Source organism: Geotrypetes seraphini, chromosome 9 (genome assembly GCF_902459505.1).
Source record: "Geotrypetes seraphini chromosome 9, aGeoSer1.1, whole genome shotgun sequence".
Lineage (NCBI taxonomy): Eukaryota > Metazoa > Chordata > Amphibia > Gymnophiona > Dermophiidae > Geotrypetes > Geotrypetes seraphini.
In genome coordinates, this window is record NC_047092.1 from 117,077,703 (window position 1) to 117,102,205 (window position 24,503).

The following is a 24,503-nucleotide window of genomic DNA, read 5'->3' on the forward strand; positions in this document are numbered from 1 at the left end:
AATGCCTCTGATGATGGAATCCCCCAACAGTAATAGTTTTCTGTTTTGGGCCTTTTTATTTGTGCTTAGGGTGTGCTTGCTCTCTTGAGTTACCTTCATTGGTTCCAGTCCCACCTCCCTTCTGTTTTCTTGAGTATCGCAGTGCACTAGTGGAGCGAAGGAATTCTGTAGAGGTAATATTTGTGAAGGTGGATGTTTCTGTGTTACATGTCGCAGTCTTCCTGAGCCTACTGTGACCCATTTATTCCTGGGCTGTTTTATTCTTTGAGGTAGAGGTGGTAAGTTGGTATGATTTTGTGGAGTGATGGAAGCTGCTTTAATTGTATTCAATTCCTGTTTAAGTTTGCAGAGCTCCTCCTTAATACTAGCAAGTTGAAGACAGATGGGGCAAGCCTTAAGCCTCCAAATAGTATGTCTTGGAATTAAAGCGCCACAGTGATTGCAAAGAATAAAGGTCATCTTGATTGGTTGTAAAGTGACTTGATTTGAGTAGTCCTGATTATTTGGGTCTCTATAAATGGTGGGACTATAAGTCTTACCCTTATTCCTATGAAGAGGAAGAGGAAATAAGATTTAACAGAGGAAAGAGAAGGGTTTTTTTTGTGCTTTTTTGTTTTTTTTCAATAAGAAACAGGGAGGAGAAGAGAAATTAAGCAGATATAATGCTGAAAACCAGTGAAAAGAGCAGAATATGAAATGTTGAGCAACTTATCTTATTGAAGTTCACAGGGCAGCCTTGTTCACAGCAATGTCCCAAAGATAATGCAGTTAATCTTAGAAGTAAAACAGAGCCCCTCCCTTCTCCACCTAATCAGACACAATGGCTAAAAACTAGTAAGTCAGAAATATAGGCTCTATACCACCTAAAACACAGCATTTTAAACAGAAATGCAGATTCTATAACAAATCAGTGGCTACCCTAAAACACAGGATTTATAACAGGATTTTCCCTACTTTAGTCACCCTGAGCCACAGGCACCAGGATTTAGAAAGAACTTCTGCACACTTGCACTTCTGTTTTTTTCTTCATATTTTGGAGACTGTTGGTGTTCCAGATTTCCCAGTATTTCTGCAGTAACTCTGATTGGGAAAAGAAGCAGACTTGGGGTCTGCAGCTGGCAGGCCAGTCCCTCTGTGGTATTAGCCAGCCTGCTTAAAAATTTAGAAGCTTGGGGACCATTCTCCTTGAAACTAGCTTGCCCCCTGATGTTTTCAAGAGCTTGAGTGCAGGTTGATTTGGTACCAGTCCTTGTGGGGAACTTTCAGGGTGCTGGTTCCCCCCTTCGCATGTGCGGTTTAGTGGGAGTAGAGGTCCAGCTTAGTCTCACTCTGGCTGGCAGCCCAAATATTTCAGTGTTTGGGAGCTGAGCAGTATCCTTCTCCAAGGTCTAGTTACACACATGAGCTGAGGCAAGCTGAGGCACCTTTACAGCACAGTGAGTACAGACTGTTACAGTCTATGGGAAAATTGGGGGGGGGGGAGTGCCATCTTTGTTAGGGTGCAGGCACCTGTCCTCCTCTCGGCTTCCCCCATTGCTCCTTCCCTATCCCTTCCCATTGCTGTGTGTGCATGACGCTTCCCTTCCCCCATACCTCTGTAATGTTCCTGGAATGAGCAGCAACTCCAAACCTGCTGTCCACATTGACATACCTATTGCACTAGAAGGGAAGATTATGTACTTGCCTTGATAATTTTATTTCTAGTAGATAGGAACATCAGTCTTGAAACCCGTCCTGGCATATGTTCATTAGCCTCAGACATGTCAATATTACCAGATACTTGTTTCTTTCCTCTGTCCAGCAAGGTCAAGGATAGGGGAGACCATTTCTATTTTGAAGAGATCAGGGGTTATCTTTCAGAACTCTAAGGGATAGATTCACAAAGCAAACCGATCGTGTACCGATCAATTTGTGACCCCTTAGCAACTCCAGCCCGATTCACTTACCTCTCTGCCGACCATCCTCCAATCCACGCATGCAACAGATGGTCTGCGCATGAGCTAGGATCGCTAGAGCCCCATCTGCATATTGGCTTTTTGAGAATTCATCAGACCTGCCCGGATCGGGCCCGATCAGGCAGGTTTGTGAATCTAGCCCTAAGACTGTTAGTGCAGGTTGTACTCAGGTAGGTGGTTTAATCATTCCACCTCGTTATGGTTACATATGGTTTATGAATATTTTGTGTTAAATGTTCTGATATGAGCATAACAGACTTGTTTCTTAGGGAGAGTCCTCATACCTCTCCCTGTTATGTTTCTTTTTTAGAGCTGCCAATCTGCTTTGATATAAGCTGAGGAATTACAGGAAAGCCAACAGTGATGGGAGGTAGAATAAAAAAATGTAAATGAGGCTCTCTAAACAGGATCTCGCAGAGGTTCACAACCCACAGATTCAAGACTGATGTTCCTATAAGAGAATGACACAGTGGTTGTTACCCGCGGCTAGCCGCGGGTAACCCACCGAAACGGGGAAAGAAAAAATAGTGATCACTGCGGGGACGGGGACAAGGCCATTCGCCGCCCCATGGAGCAGTGAATGGTCTTGTCTCTGCAGTAAGGCAATCAAGTATCGTGCGGTCCAGCAGCCCCCACCTGCCCGATCGCAGCATTCCACCATCTCCCTCCCTCCACCTCACCTTAGATGCAGAGTTTGTCGGCTTTCTTTTTCGCCCAGCCACACGCATGGCTGCTCGATTGTTCAATCTTCTCCTCTGCTGCAACTTCCTGTTTCCGGTTGCGTCAGAGGAGAAGATTGAACAACTGAGCAGCTGCACGTGCGCGGCTTTTTGAACGCGTGCGGCTGGGCGAAAAAGAAAGCCAGCAAATTCGGCATCTAAGGTGAGATGGAGGGAGGGAGCTGATGGAACGCTGCAATCGGGCCATGCCATGGGGATGCCATGGGGATGGTATATGGACACGGGGGGGGGGAGCAATGCCAGGGAGATATTAGAAATGGGGAAAATAGGAACACAGAAGTGAGATTGTTTGGGGACTGAGCTCGCAGGCTCCAGTGGCTTGCACAAATTACATTGTAACATGCCACGAAAGTAAGAGTGAGGGAGGTAGATAGATAGGCCGCGCGAGAGGAGCTGAAGGGTGGTAGAAAGGAACAGATGGTGAAGGAGGGAGGGAAGGGTGGTGGTGGAAAGGAATAGAACAGACATTCCTGTTTCCGGTTGTGTCAGAGGAGTAGATTGAACAACTGAGCAGCCGCATGTGCGCGGCTTTTTGAATGCGTGCGGCTGGGCGAAAAAGAAAGCCGGCAAATTCAGCATCTAAGGTGAGATGGAGGGAGGGAGCTGATGGAACGCTGCAATTGGGCGGGAGGGGGCTGCTGTTCCTGGCTCACACTAGGAAGGAGGGAGTGAAAGGGAAAGAGATTCTGGGCCAAGAAGATGAAGAGGGAGAGAAAGAAACCCACAGCAGGAAAGAAAGGGGAGTACAGGCAGGTGAGCCAGATACTGGAAGCAGGGGGGGGGGTAAGAAAGAGGGAAAGAAGCTAGATGGGGTTGAAGAGAAGAGACACATGGTATGGAAGAGAAAGAGAGGGAAAATCTGGACACAGGAAGGTAACAGAAACAGAGGGGAAATTATCTGCATAGAGGCATAGGGACAGAGACATAAAGGGGACATACATGCCATGGGGATGGTATATGGACACAGGGGGGGGGGCAATGCCAGGGAGATATTAGAAATGGGGAAAATAGGAACACAGAAGCGAGATTGTTTGGGGACCGAGCTTACATTGTAACGTGCCACGAAAGTAAGAGTGAGGGAGGTAGATAGATAGGCCGCGCGAGAGGAGCTGAAGGGTAGTAGAAAGGAACAGATGGTGAAAGAGGGAGGGAAGGGTGGTCGTGGAAAGGAATAGAACAGACATTGAAGGAGGGTGGAGAGGAACAGACCCTGAAGGGAAATGTGGAAGACAGAGTGGGGAGAAGATGCTGGAAGGGAAGAAGACAGATGCCAGACTATGGAGGAGCGTAGGGAAGAAGATGGGTGCCAGACCAATTGGAGGGGAGGGGGGGGGTGAAGGGAGAAGCACAGTAACAGAGCAAATGGAAGACACAGAGAGAAGACACACAGTGGATGGAAGGATCTGAATGAGAAGATGAGAAAAGCAGAAACCAGGCAACAAAGGTAGAAAAAAAAAATTCTATTTATTTTCTTTTTCTTTTTTTTGTTTTTGCTTTAAGATAAAGTAGTATATTAGTTGTGTTGATAAAAATTTATAAACAAAGTCTTGCCAGCTGAACATCTCTTTCTCTAGTTCAGCAGCCAGAACTTTGATGTATAAGGAAGGAATAAGCTAAATATTGCAGTACTGAGGCGTATATGGATGCTGCGGGGATGGTGATGGAGCGGTGAATGGGATGGCAGTGATAGTGATAGTGATGGGGCGGTGAAGGGGATGGCGGTGATGATGATGGGGCGGTGACGGGGCGGTGAAGGGGACGGTGGGCCGGGGACGGGGCAGTGACAGGGACAGATTTTTTCCTCGTGTCATTCTCTAGTTCCTATTTACTAGAAAGAAGGTTATCAAGGTAAATATCTAATCTTCCCATTTACAGCACTAGCCCCTCCTCTCCCACTATAGCATCAGCAACACCATCAGCCCCACCACCAGCTTACTCCTACCATCAGCTGCCCTTTCTCTAACCCTAGGAACAGCTTCCCGCTAGCACCAACTCCTTTAGCATCAGCCCCTTCTACTCCTTAGCATCTGCCCACCAAGCCCCAGAATCAGCTCCCAGGCCCCTTCTCCCACTTGGCCAGTGCTGGAGATGTGGCAGACCCTGATCAAATTTCAGAGGATTGTGTTCGCGAGGAGCTCACTATATTAAGGGCAGATAAAGCGATACAACCAGATGGTGTACTTCCAAGGGAAAAGAGGAGATAGCGGATGCTGAGGATGGGCCATTTAGCCTTTATCTGCAGTCATATTTCTATGTTTCTCTCCCTTCACTCTTATGACATTAACCATTAACCATTTATTCTGATCTTAGTGACTGCAGCTGCAGAATAATCTTACTGGAGTGACCCTGAACTGACCATTTTGGGGGGTTTCAGTGATAACTAGAAACCTAAAATTCCCCATCAGGGATGTTTTATCTGCGTTTCCAGTTATAACCAAAAATCAAAAAGCCCTAAACATAAATAGTGCAATGGTTCACAAGAGAAATATATATTTACCTTCTGTCTCACTATCCCCCCTCCTTTACAAAGCCTATGAGCATCCGAGCTGTTACCGCCATGGATGGCGCTAAAAATGCTAGTGCGCCTTTGTAAAAGATGGGGTATGACAGGAGAGGGGCACTTGATTGTTGAAACCTGTTGGTTAGCATTTCTTGTGTATGTACTGGTCAGTTATATTGTAACTATAAATGTGTGATATTCATTGTCTTTTTTCTTGATAAATGAAGAGTTAAAAAATAAATCTCACAGTGCACTGGGATGTATATTCAAAAAACCCAGAACTGGCAAAAAGTCTGCCTCTCTGAACTGGGTCATTTGGCAGTGATTGGCAACTCTGATGCCACAACTCCTTCTCAGCCTTGCTTTGCCTACTCATTTTCAAACTACCAGCTCTTTATTTCTCCTCTCTCTGTGACATAGAATTTTGAACTGCCAGAAGTTTTCTTGGAGCCTCCGTGTCTTGCTTTCTTTCTTACCCAACTCACAGTGGTGCCCTGTGTATCCCAACTCACACACGCACAGGAATGCTGCCATGAGGTCCTTACATGAGCCTCCATTATGACATGGTTGTGAACTGCACTCATCAGTCTCTGCAGACATATTAAAAATATAAGGGAGAAAGTGAAGATATTGTTTTATGTACATTTTTGGCAAAATTGTGTAAAAATCACATTTTTTGTGTGCCCATTTCCCATACATTTTAAAATAAGTGGGGGAGAGTGGGATTTGCCAAAGCTAGGAAAAAGCTCTAGCAACAACAGTTACACATTCAGCCCTATGCTGAATATATACATATTTTTTTTTTCTTTTTTTGCATTTGGGGGCATTCTGTGTATAAAGTCCATTATAGATAGATTGGAGAAACTGGAATTAAACATCTCAATATTCAGCCAGCAGTGTTGTTGATGTCTACCGCCAGTGTTAAACCAGGACATTTAGGCCTAGATTCTGTATAAGACGGCCCAGGAGGGGCGACCAATACAGAATCGGGCCACACTAACCCCGATTCTGTAACTGGCGTCCATGTTACAGACGGCGGTTACAGAATCAGGTTAGAGTAGACACAGCCACTACACTTATCGCGGCAAGGGATCTCCCTAACGCGATAAGTATAGTGGCCACCTGTCTGATTGCCGGCAGAAGGGTGCCCAACCCCTCCTGCCGGAATGCTGCCCTCTTCCCCCCCCCCCCCCCCGCTTTCTATTGCAAATGCAAGCAGTGTCTCACTTCCAGCTCACCACACAATTGTTTCCCACGTACTCACCTTTATAGGACCCCCAGGGACCCCTGAAGAAGACTTTTTGTCGAAACCGTGTTGGGTCCTGTATCCCTAGCGGATTAGGTCCTTTAAGGCTCTTTTGTGGATGATTCACTTTTATGTGGATGGAATTATTTTATGTGGATGATTTTAGTGTACCTTTGGAACTTTGATACTTTCAAATAAAGTCCATTTGGGAACATCGTCACTCCACAGAGTTTTTTAAATTTTCTCTCCCCCCCCCACCGACACTACCGATCACCGGCAGGAGGGTGCCCAATCCCTCCTGACGGAAGATGCCCCCCTTCGGATGCCCCCCGCGCTAACACCCACCAATGACCACCCCTAACTTTCCCCCCAACTAACCTCCCCCCAAACTAACCTTTAATTGTTGGCCGGCCAGCCGGGTCTTGGTACCATCCAGCCGGCAGGCCCGCCTCGTCGAAATGAGGTGGGTCCGCCCCTTCCCAGCCCATCCCGCGAAGCCTAAGGCTTGATTGGCCCAGGCTCTAGAAGCCTGGACCAATCAGGCCTTAGGCATAGCGGGTCCGCCCATCCCCACCAAGTCTAAAGCCATAAAATAAGAGAGGCATAATCGAAACATACGTCTAAGTCCGATTTGGGCTTATGGTGCTAAACGCCCAAAGTTGGTAGTGGGTAAATTCCCATTTTTGAAAAATACATCTAGAATATTTTTTCAAAAATTGTCTTATCTGAATGTCCAGGCTATTGTTCATCTAGACTACCAGGACATCTAAGTTTTATACCATATTTTCCACCAAAATTTTGTCCAAATATCAAACACCCAGAACAAGACCATTTGGACTGGCCACCCAGACATGGCAACAGAGCAGTGGGGCACCTTAGAGGGCACTGCTGTGAATTTCACAAAAAGGGTACCAGATAAATATCTTACCAGAACTCCTTTATAAGTTATGGTGAGCCCCCCAAACACCCCCAAAACCTACTATACCTACCTGTCTACAACCCCAATAGCCCTTATAGCTGCAGGTGGCAGTAGAGTAGGATTTGGGGGGGCTTGGTGGGCACACATGTTCCATTATAAAGACACCTGTGTGCAGTTCTACTAGGCTTTCCTATACCAGGTGCTGATGTTCTGGAGACAGGTATTTACTTTTTTATTCTGATCTTTGTGGGGATGTGAAGGGGGTCAGTAAACACTAGGGGAGTGTAAGGGGGTCTTTACTTTGTCTCTGCAGTGGTTATCTGGTTGCTTTTGATACCTTTTTGGCACTTATACCTGTTTCTATATCATCTAACTCATAACATTTAAGATTCATCCAGGATGTCTAGTAAAAAATTTGATTATCCCTGCAGGATGCTAAGTCTAGGTCGGTCCCCATCCCTGCCCCCTTCCCACCCTAACCAATCCTCCAGATATGCCCCTTTCAGTTCTGGGCGCACAGCAGCATTAAGAGGCATAAAATGTCCCATGACACATCCAGAAAGTTGGTTTGATTATCAACACTTGGAGCTGTCTTTTAGGTTGTCCAAGTGCCGACTTGGGTGGGTTTTTACATGTGTTTAAGTTTTGATTATGAGCTCCTACTGCACGCCCATAGAGCACCTAAATGGAGGAGCCCGGTAGCAGAATTGCCTCCATAGCCTGATATTCAGCACTTCTACATATAAGTATGTTTATTCTTGTATGTATAATTCATACTGGCAGATTCTATGGTACTATTGGCTGTATCTATTGTGCTATTGAATAAAGGAATAATTTGAAATATCTAGATTTCTCATTATCCCTAAATGTTTTTCTGAATATTGACCTGAAAGAGTTTGACAGGCTTACATCTTTGTGTAACATTTTCCATTGATGTCTATGGTAAGCCTTCCTAATCAAGGCCTTGGGTCCCTCCCAGTGCATCCCAGGATGTACTGGGAAGGCCCACCATTTTGAAGAGGCAGGCCTGTAGGCAGGAGGGAGTGGCAGCAACAGAGAACCCTTATAAGTAGGAGAGTTGCCTTGCAAGTGATTAAAACCAGTCTTACATGCAAGGAAACCTTTTGTGCATTGGGGCAAAGGAAAGAGAAAGTGAAGTATTATAGGAAGGTCTGGCATTCTTACTTTGGAAGAAAGTTTATTTTCCTATGATATTTACCTTCACACACTGGAGATTCACTCCACACCCCATGCTCTCTGCAAAACCTTGGGTTATTTTGGGAATTCAACATATATCCCTTGTTGCACTGGTACATTGCCAGTGACCCCAGCTTTGTGGAGCTGAATATAACTTGTGAATGTTTTACTTCCTCAGGAATTCCACAGTCTATCTCTACAGGGAAAGAAGATGGAAACGTTTAATTTAATTACATTTTTATTCCACTACTCCAGACTAGAGATCTAAGCAGATCACAAAGCTAAAAAGAAACATTAAAAACATCAACATACATAAATCATCAACATATATAAAACACGGAACATGTAAGAGTAATGAAGAGAGGGAGGAAATATGAGCTCAGAGGCTGGGTAACTAAAGTCAATCTGATCTTCTCGTCTGGCACAGTTTACTGTAAAACAAAAAACCCCAGATACTTTTACCTCTAAGCCACTGCAAGGGTAAACTCTATGGATACTTTAAAGCAGTGTCTCTCAAACTTTATCGAGCCGGGGCACACTAAAGGTAGTGGGTATGGCTCGAGGCACCCAGAAGTGCATGGGTGTCACCGTGATGACATTATGCACATGCGTGACATCATCACAATGACATCCACGCATGCGCAGAGGCCCTCCAGACAGGACCTGAAATGCCAGTAAGGCGTGCCAGCAGGGAAGTCTAACAAATATCAACTGAGTACCCCCAATCACAGACCCCCCAAGCTCCACCCTAGACCCACCTAAGCTCTTCCCATAATCCCACCCCTTTACTAATTGTAATGCAATTTTTTCCATTCATTTTTCATATACACACAATATACACAGCAGATATAAATTCTCAAAACTGATACATTTCAATTGAAAATAAAATAATTTCCCCTACCTTTGTTGTCTGGTGACTTTATTTTTCTGTGGCTTTTAACTATGGTTCCAGTGCCTTCTTATCCATTGACTATTTTTCTCTCCATCTTCACTTTCTGTCTTGCATCCATCTTTGGCATTAAGTTAACATTTTTCAATTTGTCTGATTTCTTCTCAAAATCTACTTTTCCATGTCTTACCTTCCCTTCCTATCTCTCTCTCCTTCCTTCCCTATTTCCATGGTATGACATCGTTCTCCTACCCTACTCCCCCCCCCCCGTGGTCCGAAATCTCTCTCCATCCTTTCCCCCTTCACAGTCTGGCATCTCTCTCCTCTCCTTCCCATGATCTGGCATCTCTCTACTACAACAACTACTACTACTACTACTACTATTATTTCTATAGCACTAGCAGACTCCCCTCCTTCACTGGTCTGATATCTCTCCCTTCCTTTAGTCATCTCACCTCCCCCCTTCCTCCTTTCTGCCCCCTGCAGTCCATATCCCTTCCCTTCCTCCTTTCTGGACCCCTCCCAGTCCAACATGTCTCCCTCCTTTCTACCAGTCTAACATTTTTTTCTCTCTTCCTCCTGCATGCTTCTCCTCTGGTCCTCCTTCCCTCTTCTAACCACCATCTCTCTCTCCCACCATGGGTCCAACTCTCTGCCCTCTCCCCCTTCCCCCCGAGTGTGACATTTCTCCTTCCTTCCTTTCTGTCTTCCCCATCCATCTTGCCCTCTCCATGAGTTCAACCCTTTCTGCCTTTTCCATACTTTTTTTCTCTCTCTCTCCTTGCCTCTTCCCTCGAGACATCCTTCTTTCCCACTCCCCAAGCCATGTTCTCTTCCCAAGCACCATTCCTCCCTCTCCTCCACCCCTTGTCCTTTTCTCCCTCTCTCATCACTCTCACACCTCCTATAACAATTTTCCTTCCTTCTCTCCCCCCAAACCTACTCACAGCTAATATGCTCTCTCCCCATCCACCATCTCACCCTCCCCTCCAGTGTGTAGTAGCTTTCTTTTCCCTCCCCTTCTGCCAGGTTCAGCAGCACCTCTTCTGTCCCTTTCCCTGCCTCCTGTCCAGCAGCACCTCTTCCTCTCCCATGTCCAGCAGCACCCCTTCTCCATTCATCCTCCCCCTTCCCCCTGTCAAGCAGTACCCCTTCTCCCTTCCTTTCCCTCCTCCCCTGCCAAGCAGTACTTCACCTGTCTAGAGGCATCATTGAAATGGGTCGGCCTAGCAAAGGCTCCGAGGCTGTTAATGAAATCCGTGTCTAAATTAATCCTTGCGGCAGCTCTGTGGCCAAGTTAAAAGCACACTGAGCTGCTGCTGTTCCAGGGGTGCGGAGAAGACGTGGAAGGCAGGAGTCCAGGGAGATACGCAACGAGAGGCAAGTCAGCTGGCCATCGCTTTTCTTCCTCCTCTTTGAGCCGCGGCACACTTGGAATCTCAGGAGGAACACTAGTGTGTTGCGGCACACAGTTTGCAATACACTGATCTAAAGCTTAGTTTCAGTTTTCAAAGAAAAGCATAAGTATACTTTCTATTGAAAACTTCCCTGGAAAAATGTACTCACAGAGATTTTCATTTGCTTTTTTTTACATACATTTTTTCATACAACATACCTTGTGTAAATCTGAAAACTCAATCCATGTGTGCAATTTCTCAACCCTGATCTAAGCCCAACCCTCAAGAAATTGCATCGAGGAGTCACTTTGTCTCCACTGTACTAGAGAATCTGACTGGACAGGACCTAGGATGACTGGGATTTATTTAATTTAATTAATTAATTAAATTTATTATTATTTTTTTAATTAATTAATTTTAATTTCTTAATCTTTTAAATTTATAATTTGGTTTCATCCTCATTGAATACTGGTTAGGATATACATATCTTATCTCTATCTTTCCTATCTTCAATGGAGTTCCTTTCTTTAATCAATTGTTGCACTGTAAATCGCTTAGGTCAGTGATATGCAGGAGAAACATAGAAACATGATGGCAGATAAAGGCCAAATGGCCCATCCACAGTAACCATTATCTCTTTCTCTCCAAGTGGTCCCACGTGCCTATCCCAGGCCCTTTTGAATTCAGACACCGCTTCTGGGAGACTGTTCCATGCATCTACCAACCTTTCTGTGAAAAAGTATTTCCTTAGATTACTCCAGAGCCTATCACCTTTTAACTTCATCCTATGCCCTCTCATTGCAGAGTTTCCTTTCAAATTAAAGAGACTCGACTCATGCGCATTTACATTATGTAGGTATTTAAACGTCTCTATCATATCTCCCCTCTCCCGCCTTTCCTCCAAAGTATACAGATTGAGATCTTTAAGTCTGTCCCCATATGCCTTATGATGAAGACCGCTTACCATTTTAGTTGTCTTCCTCTGGACCGACTCCATTCTTTTTATATCTTTTTGAAGGTGCGGCCTTCAGAATTATACACAATATTCTAAATGAGGTCTTACCAAAGTCTTATAAAGGGGCATCAATACCTCCTTTTTCCTACTAGCCATAAGCATAAACATAAAAGCACGGTGTTAATCCCCTATGTGCACTTTTAGCTAGGTAAGGACAGGGCAATTTTCAGAAAGCCAATTTACATATTATTTATGTGTATTAGATTCCTGATATTCTGCTTTTCTGCGGTACAACCAAAGTGGTTTGCATATTACAAACAGGTAAACTCAGTAACCATTAGGCTACTCCTGCATTCCTAGCATTGATGGTAATGAATGATCTACAGTCCATATCATAACCAACGTATATTGCAATTAGCATTAGTTATTACCAGAACTCCTATCAGATTGACATGTTGCCTCCAGAGTAGAAGAAACACAAAGAAAAGTGATGACCAGGAGGGGAACAAAGAATTTCATGGTTATTAATATTTTATTGTAGATAATATCTGGGAAATCTCAGTGACCTGACACAGCCTTGTTTCAGCATAGTCCACCTTTGTCAAGGGTCTAGAACAATGTTCCCTCTAAGGATTGATGAGGTGTGTGCAAAAAAAAATATGCATGAGCGACAAGTTACATATTCCACAAATTTATGAGCAGGCACGGAGGACGCATTTTTAAACAAATGTAGTTTATCCTTGTACTCCTTATGTATTTTTAATCATCTATGGATATGTTTGTATGTTTATTGTTCAAATGGTTTTATTTATTTCCCAAAATTTATTTTTGTTATACACATTGAAAATATTTGATATTGCGTTTAAATCAAAATCTCAATAAACTTGAAACGAGTGCCCATGAGATTGTGGGAAGGTTAAATACTCAAAACTTAGAAGAATAACAATTTACTTAAAGTTTTTGCTTCGCCAGCTTTCTGGTATCTTTACATACAGTGGCGTACCTTGCATATGTAACACCCGGGGCCTATCATTTTTGGCACCCCCCCCATCTGTACGAAAAACATGATTTTTAGTAACAAGCCACATGTCACACATGAGTACCTAGGAAAAGGCAGCATCTTACATATTGCAGTGAACAGTACATCAATACACCCATTGTAAAACTAAACAAGCCAGACCAGCACAGATCAATCCTACACCGTCAATCCTAACAGAAAACTATGTCTTTCGAACACACAGAACACACCTTCACCTAGTATGGAATATGTAATCACAAACTAACCCCTCCCTCTTTTACAAAACTGTAGTGTGGATTTTAGCTATGGAGGTAACAGCTCTGATGCTCATAGAATTCTGAGCATCAGAGCTGCTACCACCACGGCTGGTGCTAAAAAACGCTTCACAGTTTTGTAAAAGAGGGGATAAAATAAAAATACATAGACAAAGGTTAAATTGAACCAGCAAGAAGCTGGACTCTGCATACAATGCTTCACAGAAACAGTGACACATGTCTCTTAAAGCAATAAATAAATAGAAATTTTTTTCTACCTTTGTCTTCTGTAGTTTCTGCTTTCCTCATCTTCTTGTAACTCTCTTCCTTCCATCCACTATCTGCCGTCTCTCTTCCCCTATATGGCATCTTCTCTCCTTCTATGCCCCTTCCAGAAACTGTATGCCTCCCCCTTCCATCTCTCCTTTCACCACCAATGGTCTGGCATCTCTCTCCTCTCCTTCCCTCTCCCACACCTCTCCTCTGCAATCCCTTTCCCTTTTTTCCCTCATTTCCCTTTTCAATTTATTTTCTGCATCTGTCTAGATTATGTTCTTACTACCCTCTCATCAATGTCCTTTATTACTGTCTACCTAAAGCTTGCCACCTCTTTCCCTCACCCCTCCAGTGTTTCCCTAACTCAATCATTTTCTCCCCATCATGTGTCCTCCTTTTATTTATCCCCTCCTTCCATCATGTACCCTCTTTCTCCAACCCTTCCATCTAGTACCTTCTCCTCTCTGTCCACTTATCATCCAGCATCTGCTCCCCTCTTTCTCTCCTCCCATTTCCTTCTGGCATTTGCTCCCTTATCTCTCCCATCTGCACTTCCATCCAACATAGGCTCCCCACTACCATCCAATGTCTGCCCTTTCTCCCTCCATCTACCCCTCTTCAATCAGCATCTTCCCCCTTTCTTTCCCTCCAATATCCTTCCCCTTATGTCTCTCCCCTTTCTCTGTACATCAATTCCATCAGCACCACCCTTCCATACCACCCTGCCCCCTTTCTTTCCCTCCACCACTCTTCCATTCCAGCAGTCCTGCTCCTTTCTCTCCCTTCATGCAGCAAGGTCCCGCGATGATTGCAGCTGCCTGCTGCCAATCACCCCACTCTGACGTACTTGCTCTAGAGCAGACTCAGCAGCCGCATGCTGGAAGGGCCCGCGATGACTCGTCTGCTGGCTCTGCTCTGGAAGATGTAAGTTACGTTGGAGGGGGTGGACCCGGCAGACGCAGGAAGTTGCGGCAAAGTCCCGCAATGACTGTGTCTGGCGGGTCCACCCCCTCTGACGTAACTTACTTCTTCCAGAGCAGAGCCAGCAGTCGAGTCATCGCTGGACCTTCCTGCACCTCAGCGCGGATGCTGACTCTGCTGAAGAGAAAGTAAGTCAGTGGTAACGTGACCATTTATTTTTTTCATCAAAAGGGGACATCTATTAATTGACTGTGTATCCTTTCTTTCTTTCTGCACTCAGGCCCAACAATTGTCCCTTTCTATTCCCTCCCTCCTTCCTTCCCATGTCCTTAGTGCCCCCAGTGCCTCCTTCCCGTGTCCATAGTGCCCCCAGTGCCTCCTTCCCATGTCCTTTGTGCCCCCAGTGCCTCCTTCTTATGTCCCCCCACTGCCTTCCAGATTTTGCCCACCCCCAAAGCCAGCCAGCTCTGCCACCTCTCCATTTTTTTCTCTCTGTCACCACCGCATCCCCTATGCTCTGGCATCTCTCTCTTCTCCTTTCTTTCCTTTGCACCCCATAGTCTGGTATCTTCCCTTCCCTGATTCTCTGGCATCTCTCTCCTTTCCTTTTCTTCCATCTTTCCCTCCCCCTCCATGCTCTCACATCTCCCCCTTCCTTTTCCCTTAGTCTGGCATACCTTCCTCCTTCCCTCCAAGCCCTGGCATCTCCTTTCATTCCCTCCCTCATCTTCCTTCTCCCTCCAGCTGGGTACCGCAACACTCTCCCTTGCAGCTCTGGACTTCCCCACACCTGCTCCCCCAAAATTGCCATGCTTCGGTTCCTCTTCTTCCTTCTTCCCTCCCCCCGCGGGACCCTGCGGCACCATCAACTCTTACTCCCTCTAACGCCGGCCCTGCAACTCCGGACTTCCCCGTACCTTCTCCCCCCCCCTCCCCCCCGGATCGCTATTATTTTAAATGTTATAGCCGCGGGGCTGTATCCATCAGTGGAGACGTCTAACCTCGGCCTGCCCCGGAACTCTTACTGCAGCAGCCGCCTGTCTAGGCAGGAACAGGAAGTCACTGTTGCAGTAAGAGTTCCGCGGCAGGCCGAGGTTAGACGTCTCCACTGATGGATACAGCGCCGCTGCTATAACATTTAAAACAATAGCAATCCGAAGGGGGGGCAGGTGTGGGGAAGTCCGGAGCTGCAGGGCCGGCGTTACACCAATGAGAACAAGGGGCGGACCGCCCCCCACTTAGTACGCCACTGATTGTGAGGATCATGAAAGGAGCCGCCGCTGCTGCATCTTAGGCGAGTAGGGCAGACCGCCACCGCCGCCGCTTCCTCTCACCTCCGCTCGAGTGAGCGACACCAGAAGAAGCATGAGCGACGCCACTGAAAATAGTGAGCGATCGCTCATGTGCTCACCTTAGAGGGAACACTGTTATAAATAGAACATTTGTGCCAGATTCAGTTCAAAGTTTCTTTCTAAGCAACAAGAATACTTTGAATGAAAACACCACTGTAGATTTCAACATAACATCTGGTGTTAGCACAACCTACTATACCTGAATGTAACTTACCTTAGACTACTGCTGAAAAAGTATGAGCTAAATACAATATAGCCGTGTATATACAGTACATGTCACCATTGTTTAGAGCTCAATATTCCTACCTGATTGGCAGCGATTTCCAGTGTAACCAGCAGCACAGCTGCAGGTATAGTTTCTGCCAAGGTTTTCACAGGTTCCTCCATTTTCACAAGGATTTGGGAAGCAAGGAGAAGGAGCTAGACAAGAGAAAGGAACACTGAAATATACTCCATGGTACACAACTCATCAGTCTCAAGCACAGGTAAGAACCTAGAATTCATACAATGACTAAAGGAGAGCACAATTAGGATTGGGAGATGTCACAGGAGACATTTCAGATTCCCTTATTTTTAGTTGTTTACTGAATTTGATATACTACCTCTTAAACAGCCAAGGCTGTACCAGAAATGGATCAAGCAGGAATTTGGAGGTTCCCAATGCATGCACCAGCCATGGCTGGTTTCCACCAAATACAGGAACCAGTTGATGCATGTCACATCTATATTGGTGCAAGAAGTGCATGAACATGACTTACTGAAATGTCATAGATCCCAGAGGGTTGAATAGCAGAAGATAAAGAAATCATTGTTGCACTGGCTTCAGAAAGTCCTTCATAACTAAAATATGTAGGTTCTCATGGGAAAACCTCTAGGACAGTAAAAGTTGAACGAAGACATTATCAGGTCTTCCTTGAAACCTGGGCTTTCACCACTAATCATTTAAATTAGCTTGAGCCCAATCAAGTTGGGGAACAATGTCTCCTAATGCAGCCACTTCAGAGCTTATAAGAACATAAGAATAGCCTTACTGAGTCAGACCAATGATCCATCTAACCCACTATTCCGTTTCCATGGAGGCCAATCCAAGTCACAAGTACCTGGCAAAAAACCAAATAGTAGCAGCATTCCATGCTACTTTCACCATTTCCAAGCACTGTGCATACTGTGTGAAAGCCATAAGTATCATTATGGAGTGGCAAGTGCCCTACCAAGCAATCGCTTGACACCTCATCCTTGACAAGTTCTGACTCCAGCTCCAAATACAGATGCCTTCTCCTTCCTGTGACTGCATTTGATGTGTCTACTGTCTCTGGCCTTGCATGATTCAAACGACAGTTGTTTGAATCATGTGGGACTAGCCTGGTTAAAACATAATGTTTGAACTATGCAGGGATCTGTGAAAACAGTGCCTGTTTCAATCACTCTATGGCAGGAAGAAAGAGGTACTTTTGCCTGAATTTAGAAGAAATCCTAGCTAGGCTCAGATTTGAAATACTGGGTTGTCAGGCCAAGAGAGAGAGATCTGAGGGAAAGTAGAGACTCAGAAGGAAGACAAAGAAGAATATGGACACAGGGACAGGTGGGAGACAGAAGAAAAAAGAACTTGGGAAAAGTTCATTAGAAGGATGGGGCAGGGAATGGTGAAAGAACATAGGAAAGATGAGACTGGGGGAAGAATAGAAGAAGCATGGGTCTCAAGGATTGCAGGGGAAGGAGATCAGGATGGGACTCAGGGACTGAGGTATAAAATTTGACCATGTTATACCTCTTTTAAAAGCAAAGCAAATTCTTCCTGTCTTTTACCGAATCCCTTTTAAATATAATATTCTTTCCTTCTGAATTCTATCCAATGGTCTTCCATCTTTCCAGTTTAGCTTTTTAGTTCAATATTTCCCACAGAGAACTCTTTGTTCATCACATTAGCAGTTACTGACTGTTCCTTCTTTTAGGCAGCTATTTCTTAATGTCGATAGGAACTCATCTTTTTCAGTCAAGCCCCTATTCTTTGAATTCTCTTCCCTTCTACCTTCACGCAGAAAGCTCATTTCTAACATTTAAGGCTTGATTAAAAGCTTATTATTTTTTACAGGCATTTTGTTTATAGCCTTATTTTCTCTCTTCACTCACAATGAATAATTTTATCACTGAACAAGAATATTTTACCCTAACACCTCTTGTATTTCCTTCCTCACCCTTTTCTTGTTTTTGCCTTTTGATTTTATTATAATATTTCCCCCTTGTTTCTTTCCTTATGTTCTTGAGACATCTGTGATGTTATTGTAAGTCTTCCAGTTTTTTATTACCCTCCTACAGTGTTCTCCCCAGAAATTTTTTCCAGCTGGGTGGCATGAAAAAGTAGCCGGGTGGGGCGAGATGGGGAAATTTGGTGGTGGGGAAAATTAACCCCCTCTTTTACTAAGGTGTGCTAGCATTTTTAGTGCGCGCAAACCCCTGCGCTATGTGGGAAAACTAGCGCCAACTCAATGCTCAATTCCTCTGCGCGCTAAGCGCACACTAAAACCACTATCGTAACTTAGTAAAAGGAGCCCTAAATGTATACTATTTTTATTAGTTAATTATTATTATTTTCAAATGCTCAATATGACTTCCTTTTTTAAGGTTTGACACTTGTGCCAGAATATTTTTACTAAATTTAAGAAGTATTTGCCCTCTTTCAAATGGTATAGAGGTTTAAAAAAGGGAAAGGCATTAATGAAGTCATTAGGTTCAATCTAGCCATTTATTTCTGCATGAATTTAAACAACTAAAAAAAAAAGATAAATATAGCTCATCCAGTCATACAAGAAATGGCTCTACAGCAGGGGTGCCCACACTTTTTGGGCTTGTGAGCTACTTTTAAAATGACCAAGTCAAAATGATCTACCAACAATAAAATTTTTTTAAAAACACAAAGCACACTGTATGCAGAGAAAATGTTAATTATCATTTATATTCCGCAGGTTTTCAAAGAGGTCAAGGCATACGATTCTATGCAATGTCACCTCAGGAACAACTATACAAAAATAGACAAATATACCCCCTCCCTTTTTACTAAATCGCAATACTGGTTTTTAGAGCAGGGAGATGCACTGAATGCCGTTATTTCTTGACAGACTATTAATCCCTTACTCTTCACTAAGGACGCTGAGATCGACGCAACAAAACTTACTAACCATCCCTTCTTTAAAAATAATTGGGACAAGAAGAGCAACTATATTTTCAGTACAAGCACCCCAATTGTGGAACAATTTACCAATTTATCTACGTAGCGAACTATCACTGGTCAAATTTAAACGAGGTTTGAAAAGTATTCTTTATAAAGATGCATTCAATACATAGATAAATAATTGTAATAAACACAGTAACTATTATTTAAAGAATCAAATGAGTAGGACATCAACATGGAAACTATAAGTGCATTCTTAATTTTTAATTTTAATTTTAAATTATCTTTTCTCCCTTCATTAAAAAGATCATTAATAACTAATTTGGATCTTTATCCTTCATATTAAAACTATCTACTTCTAAATATTAAAATTATCTACTTTTAAAATATTAAAACTATCCACTTTTAAACAGATCAATTATTCCTAACATTACCTCTTTTCATGAATCATTTTAAAATACCTGAAGCTCTTTCTATCAATTAATTTTCTTCTTTTTTCTAAATTGACCCTACCCTTATGTACAAACCTTAAATGTTTTTTTTTTTTTTAATTAATTTTATAAATTGTATTTCTCCATTTTACCTAATTGTTTCAGTTTGTATTAATAGAATATAATGATTTGTCTGTATAATAGTCTTATTTGTATTTGTATTTGTCATCCCTGGCTTTTACAATTATGTAATACACATTGAAATATTGGATATTGCGTAAAATCAAAATTTAATAAACTTGAAACTTGAATGCCCTGCGCTGCTCTCGATGCTCATACTCCCTGCGCTAAAAACCGCTTTGCGGTTTAGTAAAAGGGGGCCATAGTGCAAAATATAGACAGCAGATATAAATTCTTAAAACAGACACATTTTGATCACTAAACTGAAAATAAAATCATTTTTCCTACCTTTTTGTCTGGTGATTTCATGAGTCTCTGTTTGTACTTCCTTCTTCTGACTATAAATCCAATATTTTTTCTTTCTGCCCCTCCCCTTTTCTTTCTGTCTCTCTTTCTTTCTCTCTCCCCTGCCCCCCGCAAGCCATTCTGCCAATTTTTCCACTTCCCCGATTCTTTCCCTACCCCCTAAGCCACCATGCCGATTTCTCCCTGCTTCCACGAGCCAGACCAGGAATGTACAAGCGCCGGACTCACAAGACTTAACCTCTGATGTCAATTCTTACGTCGGAGAGGAAGTTCCAGGCCAGCCAGGCAGCGATTGGACACCCTCCCAGCCATTGAAGCCCTCAAACGGCCATATACAGACACAGACCGTGCAAGTCTGCTCATTACTGGCCTTAGTTCAATATTTAATATTATTTTCTGATTCTAGATCCTCTTTGTTCATCCCACGCTTCTTTGAACTCGGTCACCGTTTTCCTCTCTGTTATATGTTGGAAATGCTCCTTGATGCCAGCAACAATGCATGAATCTGTTCCAGTATCAGTAAGGTGCTTGAGGACATTGCAGATGGTAGGAATCTGTTCAGCAGACAAGATTCTTGTTTCCACATAAAAGGCAAACAAGACACAAATGATGTCATTTAACAGTAGTTAATTTAAATCCAAAAGCAACTTTCTGCAGTTTTTTTAAATCATTGAATTTAATTGCCAGTTGTCTAAGATGTGTTATGTTTTTACATATTGATGTTAGAATTTTATAGATGCTGTTCCATCGAGTTGCAGCAGTCTGTTTAAAGCTAGTTTCAAGGTTTTAGAGAATGGCATGGGAACAAAGTTTGCCCCCATTCTCTCCTCATCTCTGAAGGTACTGTCCTCATCCTGCGCTTAACTGCAGGTCCCCATCTACAAGTTATTCTCTACCTTTCACTCCTCCTTTCTCTGAGAAAACCCAGAGAAGCAGAGACAGAGAGAAAGAAACACAGCAGAGAAAGGGGAAGTCTGTTCTGAATCAGAAAAGGAGAGGCTGCAGGTGAGAGCCTAGAACAGACAGCCAAAAGAGAGCTGTGAAGGTGAAAGAATGTGTTGAGTTAGTGTGCTGCTGGAGCTAAGGAGGAGGAAAACCTCTTGTAGAGTTGCATACAGAATTCAGAGGCAAACTCCAACTTTCAGTGATTGAAAAAGCCAGTCTAATGTGCTCTGGGAAGGGCCTTAGGCATCTGAGCCAATCAAGGCCTTAGGCCCCTCTCCATGCATCCCAGGATGCACCAGGAAGGGGAAAGCCCGTCATTTTGAAATGAATGGTCTGCGAGCAGGAGGGACCTCCCACTGTCATTGTAATTTAGAGGTACGGGGAAGGTTTGGGGATGTTTGGGGAGGGGGGCCAGGGGGAATCTGGTGGCAGGAGGGAGTGGACATCCCTCCTGCTAATGTTTATTGAAGAGCGCCCCGGGGGGGGGTCCTGTGGGGAGGGGGCAGCTCGGCTGGCGCAGGGGAGGGGGTTGCGGCAGCAGAAGGGAGTGGGATACTCTCCTGCCTCTATTTTAGTTCTGGGGGGTTGTTTAGGAGGGGCCATTATCGGCGGGGGGGGGGGATGGAGGGGTGGGGGTGGGCTTGACTGGGTTTTTTTTTATGGCCCAGATACACACACAACATCTGTGTCCATAGGAAAAAAAATGAAAAAACAGGCAGACCTAGCATCTTTTGGGGGTCAGTATTACCAATCCAATTCTGGCATGCAATGTTAGGTCATTGATCGGATGGCTGGTTTTAATATTAATTACCTCATTTTAGTGATAATGAGGTAATTTGCATGCCAGAATTGGAGAATGTACAACAGCACGGAAAAGCACACGGTGAGCTGATTTGAGAATCGGGAAGGCAAATTCTATTGGTTGCTAAACCTGTCAAACTGTTTTAGTAACCATCAGTACACGATCAGAGAATTTTGTGCATCTAGCCCATAGTCTTTTAAACTATACCTTGTACCTCTGGCAAGGCTTCTTGATGACTGGGGAACTTTTCACTTTATTGCAGGAAGCTAGAGGGAAAGACTCACCGGATCACAGGCAAGACAGATCAAAAAGGACACAAGAGGGAAGGAAATGCAAGAAAGGAACAGGCCACAACTCAAGTGTATGTACACGAACGCAAGGAGCCTTAGAAATAAGATGGGTGAATTAGAAGCTATGGCACAAAAAGATAACGTTGACATTATCGGCATCACGGAAACATAGTGGATCAAGGAAAACCAAGGACACTGTGCTACCGGGATACAAACTATACCGCAGACACAGAGTGGCTCATAAAGGTGGGGGCATTGCCATATACGTCAAAGAGGGAATTAAATCTACTGGAGAGAACACGCCACAACTGATGTACAAGTTAGAGTCTCTATGGGTCAAAATTCCGGGAACAAATGGACTGGAAATGAAGATCGGCATCTACTATCGACCCCCAGGGCAGTCCGAAGAAATTGATGGAGAAATGACGGACGAGATTAAACACAATTGCAAAGGAGGCAACACAGTTATCATGAGTGCCCCAGCACAGTGAAGGGGAAGGGAGATCGAGTCGTCCCTCTTCACCGCACCGGAGGAGCATCGCGATCGGCAGTTTTCCACGCCCCCAGCAGCCATTTCGGCACCTGGCCTGCCTTTCCAGCCCTCTTAAGGGCTCTGCAGACCGGGCCTTTTCTTGCCCCAGCACAGTGAAGGGGAAGGGAGATCGAGTCATCCCCCTTCACTGCACCGGAGGAGCATCGCGATTGGTGGTTTGCCCCGCCCCCAGCAGCCATTTCGGCACCTGGCCTGCCTTTACAGCCCTCTTAAGGGCTCTGCAGACTGGGCCTTTTCTTGCCCCAGCACAGTGGAGGGGACGGGAGATCGAGTCGTCCCCCTTCACTGCACCGGAGGAGCATCGCGATCAGCGGTTTGCCCCGCCCCCAGCAGCCATTTCGGCACCTGGCCTGCCTTTCCAGCCCTCTTAAGGGCTCAGCCGCCAAGGACCGACACCTAACTCAGTGTCACTAACTCGCGAGGGCCACGTACTATATTCCTTGACTCTCACTTGCGGCCACCCTGATCTGATCATCATCTCTCAAGTTCATAGATTTATTCTTCGTATCTACCCACGACTCCTATTTCATACCTGTTATAGACTTTTATTACATACTTGTTCTTAGCCTTTTATACCTCTTCTGCCTCTAGATTCATATTGCACTTCTGCTCAAGACTTTCACCTCGTACAACATAGACCTTTATTCCGTCTTATGACCTGTTCATAGTCTCTCTATTATACCTGCACATTGTTCTCACTTAGTACAGATCTGCTCATAGTCCTTCTCATCTTACCTGCTACTAACCTCATTTTGAACTCTGGTTCATAGACCTATTCTCTGATCCTTTCCTCTCTTCTGCCTTGAGTCTTTCGTATCTGCCCACCTCCCCTTAATTGACTTTCTCCCCTCCTCCCTAGCTTCTCCATCCTGCCCCCCCCTCCCAGCCCAGCCTCCCTCTTTCGCCACCCTAACTGCCACCCCAACATGTCTATCCCCACTCACAAGCTCATTGCCCTCCTCCTGCTTAGCACAAGAGGCTGGATTACAAAAGCTTTAGCCTTCGAACCTATACCAACCTACATTGCATGGACTAGAATCCCAGGACTGGACAAATTCATCCGCCCCCACCGGTTCATTCATGACGTCACAGAAACAGGTCCTTTCCCCATCCCTGTGATCAATACTACCCGCCACCCACCCAGACCAGCACACAAAAGAAAACGATCCCTAAAAAATCTACAACGTACGGAACCTTCGCCCCTCCCAGAACAATCCACACTTCCTGGCGCCTACCTGAACATTCGCTCAATTAGAAATAAGGCCCAACTCTTCAAAGATTGGCTGGAAGAAACCCATCTAGAAATTGTACTTCTAACCGAAACATGGCTCATTTCTGACCAGGATGTAATCATAGCGGATATTCTCCCACCACATTACAAAATCATCCCTCTCTCAAGAAACTCTAAAAGGGGAGGTGGTCTGGCCATCATTCTCCGTGACCACTTTCACTTCCAAATCCTAGATTCCAAATCAACTAATAACCTGGAAATCCTCACCTGCAAAATCTCCAAAACACACTATTCTACATACCCCCTAATAAATGGAACCTAGCAAAAGAAGACTACTACGAATTCCTTCTCACGAACTCGGCAGCCGGCACCCACAATCTCTTAGCAGGAGACATCAATCAACACCTTGAGCAAGAAGAGAACCCCAATGTTGCAGACCTATTCTCCTTCCTTACATCGATTGGCTTTACCAAGCCCCCCCCAAACCACAACACACAATAAAGGTCACCAACTTGACCTGATCACTTTCCTTTCCAACACCCCCACTACTCCTAACATAAGCCTCACTGAACAAAATTGGTCTAACACCCCTTGGTCAGACCACCTCCTGTGTCAGTTCGAACTAGCCTGGCTCAAAAAACTACCAGACAGGAAACCCATGCCCAACCATACAAAGACAATAATCTGGACAAGAGAAAAAATTAATCCAGCAGATTTCTGGTCACATTACACCCTCATTTCTAACTCCGACCCAGACCCCAACTTCTACCTAGACTGGAAAAACTTCAGCAACCAAGTCCTAAATACCATTGCACCCCTAAGACTTCGCAAGAAAACCCCTCGGCCCTCAAACAGCTGGTTTGACGCGGATCTCTTAGCCATAAAACGCGAAGTATGGAAACTTGAAAGAACATGGCGTAAATCAGGGACTGACAACGATAGACTCAACTGGCGACTGAAAGTCAACGAATACAAAA

The 24,503-nt window shown here is 44.5% G+C and overlaps 1 protein-coding gene across 1 annotated transcript in view; it reads right to left on the reverse strand.

Moving 5' to 3' along the window:
- Positions 1-24,503, reverse strand: part of SNED1 (sushi, nidogen and EGF like domains 1) — a 1,138,259-nt gene that overhangs the window by 524,379 nt on the left and 589,377 nt on the right. Inside the window, exons 14-16 of the mRNA XM_033958723.1 lie at positions 15,926-16,039; positions 8,580-8,753; positions 5,672-5,785 (exon numbers count right to left, since the gene is read on the reverse strand). Coding sequence (XP_033814614.1) covers positions 5,672-5,785; positions 8,580-8,753; positions 15,926-16,039 — 402 coding nt within the window. The remainder of the gene's footprint in view (positions 1-5,671; positions 5,786-8,579; positions 8,754-15,925; positions 16,040-24,503) is intronic.